Genomic DNA, 18,397 nt, shown 5'->3' with positions numbered 1-18,397 from the left:
GTAACATGAAATAAATTGAATGGACTCTTTCCTACTCTCAGGTGAAAGCTGTTGTCCTGGACCCAAGTAATGGCTTTAACACGGATAGAACTCTCGTGAAAGGCGACGTGCAGAAACTTGTAAAGGTGATTATCCAGCAGTTCTCAAAATTTGAATTATTACTTGCAATTCTAAATGTAGTATTTGTGTTGGTCAATATTGCCTTCAGCTCCGTGAAAGAAAACCCCACCAAATCGTGGTGCAGACAAATGAGAGTTTTATTTTTTTCTCATAAAACGAAGTCTAGAGGTACATAGGCTATTTTTCCTGACTTCCTGGGTCACCATCATGCATGTGTTTTCACCCCAGGGTCACAAGATAGCTCTCCCACCTCTAGGCAGGCATAAGGTAAGAGGACAAAGGTCAAAATGGGTGTGCAGTTGGGTCTGTCACTTTCTTTTTGGAAAATAACAGGCTTTCCCAGAATCCCTCCCATCTGTTTGCATTTATTGACTAGAATGATACTGCAAGTGAGCCTGGGATATTGATTTGTTTTTTCTTTGCTTTTTTAGCTGACCAAGTCTTTGCCTTAATCCAAACTGGGGCTTTGTTAGTAAGGAAGGAGGGGTATGGATACTGGCAGGTAGCAGTGTCTGCCACAGTATTTCAGAGACATCTTGTTATTAATCTAATGTTACATTGAGAACATTATTAACTGACTTGTCATATACTGTAAAATTATAGTACTAAATTAAGATTCATATAATTATTGATACAATGTAATTTGTGTTTTTCAATTCTAAGGGGAAAATTGAACCCAGAGCAAAGAATTCATCGTTAGAATCAAGTAGGTGTGCCTGAAAAGCAATTTTAAGAACTAAAGAGGGCAGGAACTTTAGACATTGTTAATTTTTTCATATGTTTTAAGTTTGACTCACTGGGTTTAGATGCTTAAATATTTATTTTCTAGATATTCCTCAATGTATTTCCTAAAATTTCAACATTTATCTTTTTCTTCCTGGGCTTAATGATTTTAATTCCCTCCTTCACACAAAAGACTTGAAACAAGCTTTCCCAGACTTGTACGTGATATTTTCTGAGCTCAGACAAATGGCAGAGAAAATTTTCATCATCTCCATCTTCTCGCACAGCCAGCAGTTCACATAGTGGAGTGCAGGTCTGTCTGCAGATGCTGGAGGGTCAGGAAGAGCTTTGGAAGCTTGGAGCTGGGGAATATGTCGTTACAATAACTGTGCAGAAGAGACTCCATGATTCTCTAAGGCAGCTGAGAGCTGGGTCTTTCTGTGCTGAATCTGAGAATGTGGTATAAGGCCTGTTTTTAGCGATAGGGGAAATGACTGATGGTTATTCAGAAATTTGATTGGACAGCCGTGGAGGAGAATCAAGGAGGGGCAGAAAATGTTTTTCTCCTTTTCATGGCTCAAGAGTTTTGGTTTTTTTTTCTCCCTCCAACTCAACCAAGTTGGAAAGAATCAAGCTCAATATATTTATTTTTTTATTGAAGTATAGTTGATTTACAATGTTGTGTTAATTTCTGCTGTACAGCAAAGTGACTCAGTTATACACTTATATACATTCTTTTTTATATTCTTTTCCATTATGGTTTATGCCAGGATATTGAATATAGTTTCCTGTGCTCAATATACTTTTAATATGACAGGTACATTAACTGTCAATTTATATAATAATTCAAGTGATAAAGATTGTTTTCTTTTTTCTCAATTAAAAATCATGTTGATGAGCTAGTCTGTGCATTTGTAAAGTCTGTGCTTGGAACGCCACTTCTCCACCTGGAGGGGTCCAGGTGCATGGGTCCCCTAAAGATAATGTTCCGTCCTCACTCCTGCTTTCCCCTCTTCCTCCTCCCAGAAAAGGAGGGTTGGTGGCCTGGGAGTTGGGTTGAGGGTTGGTGTTGATGTGCCCGCTGGGTGCAGACATAATATAAGTCTAACAGGTGAGATGGGGGAAGACTGGGCTTGGGGGGTGCAGAAGAGAGAAGAAAAGAAAAATTCAGGTTGATCCTCTATTCTAAAGAGGCAAAGCAGAGAAGGGATGAGCCATCTATGTTTGGGGAAAAACAGGAGAAGATGGACCAGAGGAAGAAACTTTGAAACAGAAGGTAGAGCCAGAGAAAGTCTGTGAGCAGGGGGCATAGCCGCAGCAGCGTTTTATAAAATGCACATGACCTCCATCATCAGCAAAAAAGAGTGTTAGGCTCAGATAAACAGTAATGAGGGGACTTCCCTGGTGGCGCAGTGGTTAAGAACCCTCCTGCCAATGCAGGGGACACGGGTTCGAGCCCTGGTCCAGGAAGATCCCACATGCCGCAGAGCAAATAAGTCCGTGCGCCACAACTACTGAGCCTGCGCTCTAAAGCCCGTGAGGCACAACTACTGAGCCCATGTGCCACAACTACTGAAGCTCATGTGTCACAACTACTGAAGCCCACACGCCTAGAGCCCGTGCTCCACAACAAGAGAAGCCCCTGCAACGAGAAGCCTTATCACCAGAAAAGTAAGAGTAGCCCCCGCTCGCCACAACTAGAGAAAGCCCGCGTGCAGCAACGAAGACCAAACACAGCCAAAAATAAATAAAACAAACAAACAATAAACAAAAACAAAACCAAAACAGTAATAAAGGGACTCAGGAAGAGCTGTAGACAGGAGCATAAGCATCATGGCACATTCACCCACATTCAGGCTGCAGAGACTAAGCAAAAGGTCAAGTTCCTTGCCTCCAACTAGACTGTTAGTCACTTGGGTATGGTAATATTGGTTAACTCAGGGGGAGTAGCTTATTACTTAATAAATGTTGTTGGTTAAGTAAACTATAAAGTGTAAAGTCCTCAATGAGAAAAAACATAATAAAAATGGTCATTGGTAGATAAATATCAGAAATAATGGCTTTGATGTTGCTCTTTGATTTTGAGCATAACTTTGGAAAACACTTCTGATTTTTTCAGAAAATATAACTGGAAGCATGTATGTGATTTTGTTTTTTAGCTTTGTGTGACTCGGCTATTGGACAGTAAAAATCCTTCCCTGGACACCATTAAGATGCAAGTCTATTTTGATATGAACTATACAAGTCGAGGTAACATATATCTACCGATTTTGATACCATTTTAAAGAAGATTCATATTGTATTTCAGGTAATAAGGGTGTTGACTTAAAAAATGTTCACAACCTAAAAGTTGATTGTTATGTTTTATTCAGCGGGAAATTTTAGGACTTCAAGCTAGTCTAATGTCAAAACAGTATTGTTAATTAAAGGGAACTGATATCCCAAATTAAGGAAATTAGGGCTTTTCTTTGTATGAGAAGATGCAAGAGTCTGGGCTCACTGATATGGACCTCAGCTATCTGGAGCCAGTATCCTGTGTTTTCACATCCTGAGTTTCCTCAGGGCTCACCGTGGGGAGTGGCTGCAGTCTGATGGCTGCTAGATGGCAGGTATGCTTTCCTTCCAGAGTTCCCTCAGGGCTCACCAGCTCACACTGGGGGGCTGCAAGTGCTGATGACTGTGACATCCTTTGTTTACTGAGATGGCAGGCAATATTCCATTTCTCAAGGGCTTCATTTGGTTGACCAAGAACAATTTAACTTTTTCGTTTATCTTTTGAAATTTTTTCCAACTTTGAAGAATGTAATAATGTTGGAGATGCTAAATGAGAAGAACACCAATGGCCTTTGTGAGTGTCAAAAGTTTCCAAGTCTATTGTGTTTTGACTATTATACCACTAATACATAATAACTTAAGTTAAAGCAACCAGCTCACTGAAGTTAAAATTTTTTAATTTGCTGATTTTATTTTTCCTGGTTTATATTATTATCGTATAATGCTTACCTAAATTATGTAACTTACCCAAAAATGAAGTGACTGATGAGAAATTTAAGCTTAGAACATATTTCCTTATGTAAATAGTTTCTTACATACATCAAAAATAAACTGGAGGGCTTCCCTGGTGGCACAGTGGTTGAGAGTCTGCCTGCCGATGCAGGGGACACGGGTTCGTGCCCCGGTCTGGGAAGATCCCACATACTGCGGAGCGGCTGGGCCCGTGAGCCATGGCCACTGAGCTTGTGTGTCCGGAGCCTGTGCTCCGCAACGGGAGAGGCCACAACAGTGAGAGGCCCGCGTACTGCAAAAAATAAAAAATAAAAATAAACTGGAAAGAAGAGAAAAAAGGAAATGAAATTTCTCTGTAGACTACATTGCCTCTGCCCCACTGTAATTCAATCATTATTAACCATTTGGTGATTTTTGTTGTCTTTTTTTCCCTCTCTGAATTAACCTTTCAGTTATGCTACATGTGTAAAATCATATATCTTGCTTTTTTGATCAGTAATAATATTTTAGAACAATAAATAATAGTGGAATTGATGATGTAATTTAGATTTTTCTTACTTTCAAAGTTTGAGTTGTTTTTGTGGTAAGATTATAGCTATGAACTGGGCATGGTTGATATGTTAATTATTGCCCTGTTATAGGGTGTCTTATTGACTTAGTTGCAAGAATTATAGTGCTGGTGAACTGTGGCTCCTTCCACGATTAAGCCTAAACCTCACTGTATTACAGGAAGAAGGGAGAGGGATACCATTCTTGATGCAACATCATATTACAGTAATGATATTCAAAGGAAATTTATCTAGAACTAAAATAGAAATACACATAATTGAAGAGGAATATTTATACTACCTATACGGATATTTATTTTAGATGTGTTTACATACGGTATACTACACCTACTTACCTAGAGAGTATATATAGTACAATATTTATACTGTATGTGTTTATAATATATATTATAAATTGTCTTGTGTACTTTCTGCTTAAGTAGGAGGTTTTAGCCCTATCTGCTATTACGTTTGGATTGTCTGTTTAAAGGCTTACGTGTTTTGATAAAGCATGCCGTTTAAATCGCGGTAGTAAATCTTTCCCACTAGATTTTTGTCTTGAGGTTACTTGCTGGCCACTGTTCATTTTTGCTTACTACATCTTACGAAAATACTTGTTTTCATGCAGTAGAATTGCCATACCAAGCCATTTTTTCCTCTGGTCCTATTTTCTTTTTTAAAAAATTTTATTTATTATTATTATTTTGGCTGTGTTGGGTCTTCGTTGCTGCATGCAGGCTTTCTCTAGTTGCGGCGGGCGGGGGCTGCTCTTCCTTGTGGTGCGTGGGCTTCTCATTGCCGTGGCTTCTCTTGTTGTGGAGCATGGGCTTCAGTAGCTGTGGCATGTGGGCTCAGTAGTTGTGACTCGTGGGCTCTAGAGTGCAGGCTCAGTAGTTGTGGCGCACGGGCTTAGTTGCTCTGCCGTATGTGGGATCTTCCTGGACCAGGGTTCAAACCTGTGTCCCCTGCATTAGCAGGCGGATTCTTAACCACTGCGCCACCAGGGAAGCCCCTGGTCCTATTTTCTTATGTGAGAAGAATTCTAAGTATCAATATACGGAACATTGTCCTTTGCCAATTTTAGAGGAATTTCTCGAAGAACATCACCGGGTCATAGAGTCTAGATTAAGCTCTGTTAGCAGAGAAATTACAGATAGTCGAGCATGTGTTCGAGAAGAGCTGGAAAGCCTCTACCGCAAGATCGTCAGCTACGTGTTACTGCGCTCTGGGCTGGGGTCCCCAACAGACATCAAGATTGTCAGAGAGGCAACAGGTAAAAAATATACACCATTTCCATTCCATCCATGAACATAGTATCTTATAAAATATGTTGAATTATAAGTATTGAAGATTGAAGTTTTCTTCTTTTATATGAAAAAAATTAGCACAAATAAGAGGTTAAAATTTACTCCAGATTTTTTTTACACAGTGTATCAACACTAAAACTCAAGTAGCACTTTTGGGAAGTGAATATTGTTAATCTTCTTAGAGCTGTAGGTACCTAGGGGCCTATTACAATGTTTCACTACAGAAACATTGGCAGTATGATTAACCAGGCTGATTGGGGAACGGGGACTGCTGGGAGAGGAGATTTCCTACTGATGAAAGGCGTTGAGTCTGTCACCTAGGATGGATGATGGGAAATGGCACTGTTTTATCCTCAGGAAATACTTGCCCACTTTCGTACTTTAAGATAAGGAATAGGCAATATCTCTAATCTTCCTGCGGCTTTCTTCCATAATTATTTTAAAGCATCATTTTTTTCCTACTCAGAGCCCTAATTAGAAAGCTTGTTTTAATGCCCATTGCCAAAAAATTACTGATGGATGCTTAATTATGAAAATAGACGTGAGGCAATGGCATTATTTTCAGTAGCTCAGCTTTCTTGATAAATGCTAAATTTTGCCATGTATTCTGGAAGCAGGTATCAGACATTTAAAGAATCATCTAAGTAACTCTATAAAGACAAGCCCCTTAACTTTCTGCTGAAAGGAACTTGTTTTTTACGTTCTGATATCTTTACTTACCATTTTGTTGTCTTTATTGTGGTCTGTTTTAGCTGCCCTACAGAGTGTTTTTCCTCAGGCTGAGCTTGGGACATTTCTAACTCTTTCTAAGAAGGACAGAGAACGCCAGCTGAAAGAGCTCACCATGATTGTTACTGGAATTCGTTTATTTAACCGAGACTGTGGAAAGGGAGGAGAAGGCATTGATGACTGTAGGTATATCATTAAGTTAATTCTATAGGTTAGGTAAGTTTAAAATTTAATGGGAACAGAGGAGAATAATTCACAGTACACCACTGGCATTCTTAGATTTAAGGTTTGCAGTTTTGACCATACCTTAGGTACAGCTACTGTTCATAATGTATAGCAATTTTTCATTTTATTGGGGCAAGACCTTAAATTTTATGTACCATGAAGCTAATATGGGAGCATGAATCAGTAAAAGGATTGAGAGGGGCTTCTGGAGGCCAGCCTCCCCAGGTCAGTGGGGCTTTGTGTTCTTTACTCCAAGTCAAATAACCAAAAGGGAATAAAATTCAGTGATTTAAAAAATAAAAATCACCCTGAAAAGCAAACCATTGTTGATGTGGTTAATGGAATGAAATGGTCCAAGAGGAGACATCTGCAAGTCTGTAAATGCAGGAGCCTCTACTATGCTGTTATATACTTAATGCATTCATTATCTGTAAGTTTGAAAGTACTCATTGAAATACTTACTCAAAGACCTACCAGTAGAAGTAACTTCCTTATGCATTTGGTACACACGTAGGCCCACTGAGAAGGTGTTAGTGTCTTTTTACCAGATCACTGATCTAGTACAATAAGGTAGTTTTTTTTGCAATTTAAAAACTGTTCTAAAAAGTCAATTCCCATTCTTCATAAAGTTTCCTGTCTTGCTAGACAATTCTGTTATTTTTCAGTATCCCAGTATCCCAGTGAGTTTCTTAAGTGGTACACTTCTATTTTCTTTTTTACCAGTAGTAAAGAAGATACACAGAAGGAGAGATACAGGGGCTTTTCTAGAGGCACATAGTTAATACAGCACATAACACCAATGCCTGTCTATTCTTTAGCATCTCCTATATTTTAGTAGCAAAAGCTGATCTGCTTTAACTTTTGGTTATTATTCTGGCAATGTCTTCTTGTTTTTTGAATATGCCTCCTTATTGTTAATTTGGTTGAGGAAAAAAACTAACTCAACCTAATGTTTAAATATGACCATCTTCTAGGCTTTTTCTTCTGAATCTTTTTAGATTGCCTCATGTCTCTCTTATTATACCTCTCAAACCAGTGCCAGCTATTCTACAGGAAGCAATCCCAGCCACCACTCAGCATGTTGATTCCCAACTTGAGGTGGTCCAGGACCAGGCATACCGCTACACAGCCATCCTCGAGAAAGTAGCAGAGAACCCACTCTTGAGTCAAGAACTTCAGCCCTATATGTTAAAAGAAGCACTATATAACGTGCGACAATATGAGTTCTTCCTTCAGATCATTTTGGTGAGTTAATGCCATAAGAGCTGGTCTTTCCCACAGAATTCAGCCTCTTTGTATATATATTCTTTGCTTTGAATTAAATATTTAGTTTAATTTTTAAAAACCCACTGGTTAGACAAAGATTTTTTTTTAAAGTAGAGTTGATTTACAATATTGTGTTAATTTCTGCTGTACAGCAAAGTGATTGAGATATATATATATATACACATAACACACACATTCTTCTTTTGTATTCTTTTCTATTATGGTGTATCATAGGATATTGAATATAGTTCCCTGTGCTATACAGTAGGACCTTGTTGTTTATTGCTACCTCTTTATATATTATGGGGTGAAAACAAAAGATAGAACCAGGTCGTTGATAAAGAAGGCAACCTTAATAACTGCTCAGTATATATCGCATCTGTAGGATCAAGAACTAAAATAGAAATGGGAAAGTTGGATGTTGATATTAATGAAGATGTGTTGGCAGGAATGGATTTTGGGTAGTTGATTCTCTTTGTTCCTCGGTAATATGATTGTTGCATGGTTGCCGTAGTTAAGCAGGTATGTGTATATATATATAAGCAATGCTGCATTGTTTGCCTTCATTCAGAGCAAGTGTCTAACATATAGTTTGGCAGGTTGTTGGCACTCAAAGAACTTTTATGTAATTATTTGTTCTAATTGTAAAAATTGGTAGAGAAGATTTTTATTTCTGGTGTTTTTAGATCTAATGAACAAGCCAAGCACTATCCCCAGAGAGCTGGAAAATATGAAGTAGTGATTTTAAACTTCTTTTTAAAGCAGCAGAGCCGTTTCAGATGGAACCTTATTCAAAATCCTAAAAGTATAAAGCAAGTATCTAGATGAAAGGATTGGAGGACCTTTTCACCAAGGAGCATCCCCAAGCCACCCTAAGATTCCAGGGAACACAGTTTGTTAACTATGTCATGGCAGCAAGCTATGTTTCCACCAGTTACTGTTTTGTTTCTGTTTTTTTCCCCTAGCTGTGTTGAGGTATAATTGACAAAGTTGTAGGATATTTAAAGTGTACAGTGTGATGATCTGATATACATACATATTGTGAAAGTATTCTCCTACTGAATTAATTAGCACATCCATCCCCCTGGTCACTGTTTACCTTCACACAGCCTCTATTTTCCAAACACCATAAGACCACAGGATCAGTGGAACTGTCTTTTGTACAAGTGAATACTAATGTCTTGAGGGATAGAACAAGCTGTATTCTGCCCTCTCTTCATTTTCACTTGTGTCTTAATGACTCACTACCACTTTTGGCTGCACTCAATCTGTCTTCTCTCCTTACCTCTGCTACAGAGAATAGAAAGATCACATCCAGAAGACATGACTGCATTGCAACAAAATAGGAGTGGTCCTCACAGCTGACCTACTATCTAATTGCCTTCAGAAGGGAGGACTCTAAATCAACCATTTGAAACCAAATCATTCTTTAGGGTACATGTTCCCCTAACACTGACTTGTGGCTAGCAGCCTTATGTAACTAGTAAGATACTAAGAGGATTTCACGGTCAGTTTATCTTGAGTGCATACAGGTCCACAGGAGCAGAATCTCACATTTACTTTTGTGATTTATGTCCAGAAGGGATATTATAAGAAAGGACTTTGGGAAACTGTCACACATGCTGTAAGGATGTTGTAGAGGACATTGTTCATTATGTAGCATTTTCTCACAGCTTTCACTCATGAAACATATTCAGCCAACTAACTGACAGTCTTATATTCTCATTGGAGTTCTTACTCTCAGAGCTAGAGGGACGGTTTAGAGTGTAGAAGTGATAAGTGTGGGTCCTGCAGCCAGACTGCGTGGGTTCTAATCCCAACTTTGCCACTTACGAAATCTGTGTCCTTGACCAAGTTGCTTGACCTCTCTGTGCCTTAGTTCCCACGTTTGTAAAAAGGGGTCATTGATAGTCTCCACTAGGTAAATAAGGTAGAACAGTGCTTGCAGACAGTGAGAGCTTAGTAAACAGATGATGATGATGATGATGATGACAGTGTTTATTACCATCATCATCATCGGGGCATTAGCAGAACAGCTCTGATTTCATCTCAGTAGGGGCACAAGCTGAAGACCTCTTATTTTTCTGGACAGTATCTCATTTCCAAGCCTTCTGTTGCTCGTGTTATTAGAAAGTTCACATTCTGATCTTAACACTCTTTATGACTGTCTCATACTCCTTTCAGTCAGGGTCAGGATGAGTTTTCTTAACCTTCTGACTTTTTTGCTGGTTAATCAGTGTTTCTTTTTGTTGTTGTTGTTTTTATTGAGATATACTTGATTTATAATGTTGTATTAGTTTCAGGTGTACGACGTAGTCATTCAAAATTTTATAGATTATACTTCATTTATAGTTATTATAGAATATTGTCTACATTCCCTGTGCTGTACAATATATCCTTGTAGCTTATTTATTTTATACATAGTAGTTTGTACCTCTTAATCCCCTACCCTTATCATGCCCTTCCCCCCTCCCCTCTTTCCAATGGTAAACACTCATTTTTTCTCTATATCTGTGAGTCTGCTTCTTTTTTTAATATTCACTACTTTGTTTTATTTTGTAGATTCCACGTATAAGTGGCAACATACAGTACTTGTCTTTCTCTGTGTGACTTATTTTACTAAGCATGATACCTTCTAAGTCCATCCATGCTGTTGCAGATGGCAAAATTTCATTCTTTTTTATGGCTGACAAGGATATGATAGTTTTTAGCTATCCAACCTCCCCCATCAATCTACCTTAGTTACAGTTAAGGTTAATTGTTACAGAATGGATACAGTTTAATCAATATTATCACTAGGTTATAAAATACATCAGTTTATGTTTAGCTGAAACCTTTTCCTGGGTATGAAATCTATGAATACTCTTTTTTAAAGTCACATTATTTGAACAGATATTAATATGCTTTTTGGAAGTATTGATTTTGATGCAAAATTTTTCTTTTGCCAATGCTACATTCAGTTTACGTAGACATTTGAAAAATCCAGTTATAGTTTGGGTAAGATAGTGAGTTATTGTTTTTTGATCAGGACTTTATCTGCTGCAGTGAACAAATCAAATACTCTGGAAGAGAAAAGGGAGGGATGATTGCAGTCTTGTTGACTGTCTTAGCTGAGAGAACAGAATTCCATCCTCTGTGGGCTTTTGAAGAGCAGGGCAGTCACCATAGAGAGAAAACCACTTATTGTTATCGTGCAAGTAAATGTCGCGTGACACACAACATTTCTTAAAATATGTAAGTCAAGACTTTTGTACACTTCCTCCCCCCAAGCTCTGTCTGCAGGGCCCTTTCATGGCATAGATTATACAGGACTTCTTGATTTTTCTGATAATGCAAGTAAGATAACAGTTAGGTGGAATTTGTGCTTGTTTTAGACTTGTTGAAAAATGTCCATGGAAGAAAGTATGAAAAACTTATAAATTAAAAAGTGAGGGAGAGGAAGAAGAATGCTAGGTTCACATGCTTTCTCCAAGCATTTTTTGGACTGCATTATGATAAGAAAGTTGAAGCGACTTTATTCTTATTTTTTTTCTCCAACAATCTCATTAGAAATATCTTTGTGTTAGGATGCTGTCAAGTTCGTGGTGGCAGATACAGGCTTTTCAAGATGTGAATTTTATCATTGGTAACAAAAACTATCGTTTTCCTGAAGTGACAGACTCATTTCATTCACTCTCAAGAAAATATCTTCCAATAGCTAAGGCTCAAAAACCATAGTTTGTCTGCCAGTTCTTTCAAGTAAAAATGCTGTTCTACTGGAGGGGAAAAAAGGCTATTTCAGCTTGCAATCCAGTCATATAAGAGAACCATGTGTTTTAATATGCAATAGAAGTGTTTTATATATACTTTCTGTTTGATCACACTGATTATTAAAAAGCTGTGCACTTAAAGGTCAAAATTCAGTCAAATTAATACATTTTACTGCATCATCAAGGATAGTGCTAAGTGAAACTAGCTTTTTTATTGAGATGCAATTGACATGCAAGATTATATTAGTTTCAGATGTATAGCATAATGATTCCATATATGTATATATTACAAAATGATGGCCACAATAAATCTAGTTAAATTCTTCGCCACATATCATTACATTTTTTTTCCTTGTGATGAGAACTGTTAAGATCTACTCTCTTACCAACTTTCAGTTGTACAATACAGTATTGTTAACCAGTGATAGTCACCATGCTGTACATTACATACCCACGGCTTATGTGTCTTATAAGTGGAAGTTTGTACCTTTTGACCACCTTCACCCATTTTGCCCACTCCCATCCCCCTCCCCTACCTGTGGCAACTACCAATCTGTTCTCTGTATCTATGAGCTCAGTTATTATTTTTTAAATTTTTGTTTATTTATTTTATTTTTGGCTGTGTTGGGTCTTCGTTTCTGTGTGAGGGCTTTCTCTAGTTGCGGCAAGCAGGGGCCACTCTTCATCGCGGTGCGCTGGCCTCTCACTGTCGCGGCCTCTCTTGTTGTGGAGCACAAACTCCAGACGTGCAGGCTCAGTAGTTGTGGCTCACGGGCCTAGTTGCTCCGCGGCATGTGGGATCCTCCCACACCAGGGCTCAAACCCGTGTCCCTGCATTGGCAGGCAGATTCTCAACCACTGCACCACCAGGGGAGCCCTATGAGCTCAGTTTTGTTTTTTTTAAGTTTCCACATATAGCAGTAAGGTCCTGTTGTGTATAGCACGGGGAATTATATTCAATACCTTGTAATAACCTATAATGGAAAAGAACCTGAAAAACTTTTATATGTATGACTGAATCACTTTGCTATACATCAGAAACTAACACAACATTGTAAATCAACTGTACTTCAATTAAAAAAAAAGATTCCAGGGACTTCCCTGGTGGTCCAGTGGTAAAGAATCCGCCTTGCAATGCAGGGGACACGGGTTCGATCCCTGCTCAGGGAACTAAGATCCCACATGCCACGGAGCAACTGAGGCCCCCATGCCACAACTACTGTGCGCCTTGACTAGAGAGCCCATGTGCCACAAACGACAGAGCCCCCACGCCCTGGAGCCCGCACACCACAACTACAGAGCCCACCCGCCCAGCCCATGTGCCACAACTAGAGAAGAGAAAACCCGCACGCCACAATTAGAGAGAAGAGAGAAGACTGCACGCCACAACAAAAGATCCCGCGTGCCTCAGCGAAGACCCCACGTGCCGCAACTAAGACCTGATGCAGCCAAAAATAAATAAATAAATAAAAAATAAATCTTTAAAAAAAGAATAAATAAAAATTTTAAAAAAGTTTCCACATATAAGTGAGATCATATGATATTTGTCTTTGTCTGACTTACTTCACTTAGTAAAATTCCCTCAAGTTTCACTGTTGTTGCTGCAAATGGCAGGACTCCTTGTAAATAATGCTGCAGTGAACATGGGGGCACATAAATCTTCTTGAGTTAGTGTTTTTGTTTGCTTCAGACACATTCCCAGAAATGGAATTGTTGGGTGATGTGGTGGTTCTATTTTTATTTTTTTGAGGAACCTCCCTACTTTTTCCATAGTGGCAGCACCGAAGTTACATTCCCACCAACAGTGCACGTGTGTTCCCTTTTTATCCCCACATCTTTGCCAACGCCTGTTATTTCTCGTCATTTTGATAGTAGCCATTCTGTCAGATGCGAAGTGATATCTCATTGTGGTTTTGATTTTCATTTTCCTGATGATTAGAGATGTTGAGCAATTTTTTGTGTACGTGTTGGCCTTCTGGATGTCTTCTTTGGAAAAATGTCCATGTAGAATTTTTAGTTGGAAAGTTCTTTTTGGTAAAATGTAAACAGGGATTGTTCTAGGACACTATCAGGAAAAATCAAGAAGTTCTGTGTGCCTAATCTGTGAATGGAGCCTGCAAGCATAGCTTAGGGGAGTAGGTCTGGAGTATCTTTACTTATAGTTTTGAAAGAAGTGTTATGTATTGAATGTAACTTTTACTTTGGAGAACATATGCAGAATTATTTCCGTTTCTTGTTGATTGTGTACAAATCTAAAGACTTTAAGGACTGCATTTTCATATTTGATTCCTAAAGAAAACTAGCGATCAAGGGGAAAAACTCTGAGGGGCAGAGAAGAGACTTATTAGATAGGATAAACAATATGTAAGTTATTATTATAAATTTTATTTTAAAGAAATAATGGGAGAATGAGGCAAGAGGAGGGGAGATGCTTAGAGTAGTATGGGTAAAATTGAAACAGGATGCACATTACATTGTGAATAAAAAAATTCATTAGTTGAAATACAATGATGATATTTGATATTTCTTATGAAGTAATAATTTTTTGTCATTTAAAAATAGTCTAGTAAAACATATAGTTAGGTTACAGATATCTGAGAATTCAAATGCAGTTTTTTTCTCTTCATGTAATTGTTACTCTTTAACACTGTGCTAATAACCCCATACCACTGCCATTTCTGGTCACATCTTAGAATAAGAGCCCTGGGCTCAGACGATCTGGTGTAGAACCATGATTCTGCCCCTCATTAGCTGTGTATTCTTGGGCAATTTACTTACCTTTCTGTACCTTGGTTTTCTTATTTGTACTTACCTCTTTTTGTACTTAACAAGTATTTAATATGGTGCTTAGCACATAATAAGAATAAATGTTAGTAATTATTTCAGATTCAGCATTTAGCACCTTATTTTCAGATTGCTATGGTTGTATGAGAAATATATTGTTTTTCTTTCAATGCTGTGATTTTTAACATTTTCTGCATTCTTGAAAGCAATTTTTAAAAATCTGGGTATCAAAGTAGTTTTCAAAGGAATACCTCATGAATTTTATCTTTGAGGAATAGGAAAATAACAGTTCTAGAAAACTGTGTTAGAGGATCCACTGCTCGGGAATGCAATTATACTGAATATCGAAGAATACCTGTATACATTTGAGAAAAATTATAGCCATTGTATTTCAAAAGATTCATCCATTCAACAAATGTTTCTGGAGTGCCATCCACGTGCCAGTTCTGTTCTTCGTGTTGGGGATACCATGGAGAGCAGAATCCTTGCTCTTACTGAGCTTACTTTCAGGAGATGTGGGGAGCAGGTAGGGCTTAAAACATACATAATGTTTGTAGTAAAATTATAAAAATAATGAATGCCAATTATGTTGTCTTCACAGTCGGATATAATTACTTGTGCTCAAGAAGTGGAAATGATGATAAAGCAGTTAGGAGCCCAACTGGAACAATTACAATTTACTGTAAAATCAAAGACGGCTGTCCCAACATCACAAGTCTTTGTAAGCATTTGTCATCCACTTTGACCTTGTTTAAAAGTGAATGTACTTTTAAGTCCTGTAAAGTTGGATCAGAAGTAATTTTATTTAATTACTAAAAATATAATATTAGCTTTATATGAGGTGATCCTGTTGTTTTTGGTTATTTTGTAGTAATAATCATATAACCAGGATGTTATAAGTTGGATTCCCTTGGTAGGCCATTGCTACTCAGCGGAGTGCAGATATATATTATAATAACCATAATAACAGTATTATCTGTGGCAGCAAAAATAATCCATAGTGCAGTGTTGAAAACGTTTTTACAGTAGCTGGTTAAGAAATTGCCTTCAGCACAGAGGTGATGTAACTTGTGACCTTTCTGAAAAGACAGATAAAATCACTTTGTTTACCAGGCCTGCACTTATTCTGACTTTCTGATTATCTGTACCACCCTATGGGCAAATCTGGGAGCCCCAAAGAAGTACAAGATGTACGTGCAGTATTTTATAGAGCATTTTGAGTCTCTGATCATTTTCTGTAATCATTCCCAACATTTGACTTTAAAAGCCTGGAAACAAAAGGCTAAGTTGTTTCACTTATAAGTAGGGCCAGGGCCTGATTAATTTTTTATTTGTTGTGTAAGTCAGTGACCTTTAATATGAATAAAAAATACTTTATGTCACTGACACAAAATCTTTAACTTATAAGCTCACAAGAAATGGCCCCCCCCCAAAAAAAAAAAAGAAATGGCCCAAGATGTATCCCTAGACTTTCCAAGTTCTTTTGAATTGTAACTGAGCCAGATAAATCTAATTATAATGAGTCATATTTAGCTTTTTTTAAAAAAAGAAGCTGTTTTCCCCTAGACCTTTTGAGGTGAAGCGTCCATGAATGTTTTTTAGGTGATCATGTGTATTTGGCTTTTTTGAGTAAACTATTACTGGCAATCATACCAAAATAAAATGCTTTGATATACAAGTTTATTTTCTCATAATTTATGAGTCCAATTTCTACTGAGATCCTGTCATCTAATTTCATGAGACTTTTACTTGTCTTACGGGAGAATTAATCTCTTTACAAACAAAAATTTGTACTTATTTTTAAGAGTAGAGTGATTTGTAATTTTATTAAACAGTGACATTTTGAAAATTTTTGTCTCTTCCTCAGCCCATCTTCATTGCCCTTTCCAATCTGTGGACTAGCTTTCAGGATGAAGCTGTTTTGATTAGCATCCTCAGTAATTTATCTACTCATCTTGAGCCATTTCTGGGGACTCATGAACTGTTCTTTCCTGAGAAAGTGATGCAAGCTCTTCTTGATGGAGTGACTGTGAAAACTGATGCGTGTAGAATGAAAGAGCACATTGGTAACAGAAATCATGCATTATTTCCTCTTCCTCTTAAAATTACCTCTAGAATAAACTCACTCTTTTGTTTTAAAATTTTCAGGTGTATCTTTCTGATAAAGTTTTGAATATCTTTCTTGATTGTAAGACTGCTAATGTTCATTATAGAGAATATGGAAAACAGAAAATATATAAACTGAAGAGTTTGCTATCCAGCAATAACCATTCCTAGCGTTATTGTTAGTGTTTTGGTTAACAATGATTTCCTGTGCTTATAGGTTTCTATTGTAGTCTTAGTGATTTTACTATCGGTTTGTAGTAGAAAAGGATATTAATCCTTGCTATATTTGTTGCAAACAAAGCTCCATGTCTTTGGAATGCTATTTGCCATGTATGTACCCCAGATTCAGGTTGAAATTTATAAATCAATAAATGTTATCCCTATAAAATTGAGCTTATTTTAGGGCCTTTAAGAGATGCATTGATTCTTATAGAAAGGCTGTTTTTATCAATAAACTTCCTTTTACTTGTTTAGTCCCTGCTGTCTTATTAAAGACAACTCAAAATTCATGAGAAATGTCAAAACAGAGTCTGGGATTTGAATTGTTGCCTAAAAAGAAAGTTTATCCAGAAAGTGAAATTAGATCATTGACTCTCCAAATTTCCTTTTCACATTCTGGTTGTGTAAAGGCAAAAAATAACCCAGTGGCAGGGAAGGAATAAAGATGCAGATGTAGAGAACGGACTTGAGGACATGGGGGTGGGGGGAGGGGGAGGGGGAAGCTGGGACGAAATGAGAGAATGGCATGGACATATATACACTACCAAATGTAAAATAGATAGCTAGTGGGAAGCAGCTGCATAGCACAGGGAGATCAGCTCGGTGCTTTGTGACCACCTAGAGGGGTGGGATAGGGAGGGTGGGAGGGAGATGCAAGAGGGAGAGGATATGGGGATATATGTATACATATAGCTGATTCAATTTGTTGTACAGCAGAAACAAACACAACTTAGTAAAGCAATTATACCCCAATAAAGATGTGAAAAAAAAACGTAGTGGTAATTTGCATTCTTAAATTATTAGAATACATAAAATCTGAAAATGAAATCAGAGAGACTCAAAAACATCCTTCCAGTTAGTTTTTCCTACTTTTTCATTTTGTTAAAACAGCATATCTGTGCAAATACTAAATGAAACTGAAAAATTAAAGTCACTTCAGCAGTAGGTATTAAACTCAACTATATTGGCAAGACGTGCCATTTCCTACTATAAGTCAAACGTTTTTATTCACTAGAACACAGTTTATCACGTTACTGCTCCAGGGAATTGGGAGACCCAATGTTCTTTTTTTTTTTTTTTTACATCTTTATTGAAGTACAATTGCTTTACAATGGTGTGTTTGTTTCTGCTTTATAACAAAGTGAATCAGTTATACATATGTTCCCATATCTCTTCCCTCTTGCGTCTCCCTCCCTCCCACCCTCCCTATCCCACCCCTCCAGGCGGTCACAAAGCACCGAGCTGATCTCCCTGTGCTATGTGGCTGCTTCCCACTAGCTATCCTCACCACATCTCATCACCGTTTGAGGCGTTCAGGCATATCAGGAAAAAAGAGTGAAGAAGGTCTGTTTTCTCCAAAGTATGCATTTACTTCCAGCTGTAGCCACGGGGTCACTTGTAGTGTCTGCTGTTTGGCTACAGAGCCAGAAACAGAAGTGTAGGTAGCACTGCAAAAGTAAGAACCTCGGGGATCAATGTTTTATTAATTCGCGTTTTTATTTGCGTAAAAAAAATCGGCAAAACTAGGAAGACTTTTTAGAAGTGTGAAGAATAGAAAAGTATATCCTCTGTTACCAAAATTACTAAGAGATGTTTCCTTGACTCTTTCTGCTCA

At 37.8% G+C, this 18,397-nt stretch overlaps 1 protein-coding gene across 1 annotated transcript in view; it reads left to right on the top strand.

Annotated features, from left to right (window-relative positions):
* Positions 1 to 18,397, top strand: part of CFAP206 (cilia and flagella associated protein 206) — a 34,002-nt gene that overhangs the window by 3,995 nt on the left and 11,610 nt on the right. Inside the window, exons 3-9 of the mRNA XM_049695636.1 lie at positions 42 to 125; positions 3,003 to 3,093; positions 5,482 to 5,670; positions 6,457 to 6,615; positions 7,695 to 7,903; positions 15,059 to 15,178; positions 16,325 to 16,523. Of these exons, the coding sequence (XP_049551593.1) occupies positions 42 to 125; positions 3,003 to 3,093; positions 5,482 to 5,670; positions 6,457 to 6,615; positions 7,695 to 7,903; positions 15,059 to 15,178; positions 16,325 to 16,523 (1,051 nt within the window). The remainder of the gene's footprint in view (positions 1 to 41; positions 126 to 3,002; positions 3,094 to 5,481; positions 5,671 to 6,456; positions 6,616 to 7,694; positions 7,904 to 15,058; positions 15,179 to 16,324; positions 16,524 to 18,397) is intronic.

Source organism: Orcinus orca, chromosome 12 (genome assembly GCF_937001465.1).
Source record: "Orcinus orca chromosome 12, mOrcOrc1.1, whole genome shotgun sequence".
In the NCBI taxonomy this organism is placed as follows: domain Eukaryota; kingdom Metazoa; phylum Chordata; class Mammalia; order Artiodactyla; family Delphinidae; genus Orcinus; species Orcinus orca.
This window is presented reverse-complemented; position numbering and strand designations above follow the sequence as displayed.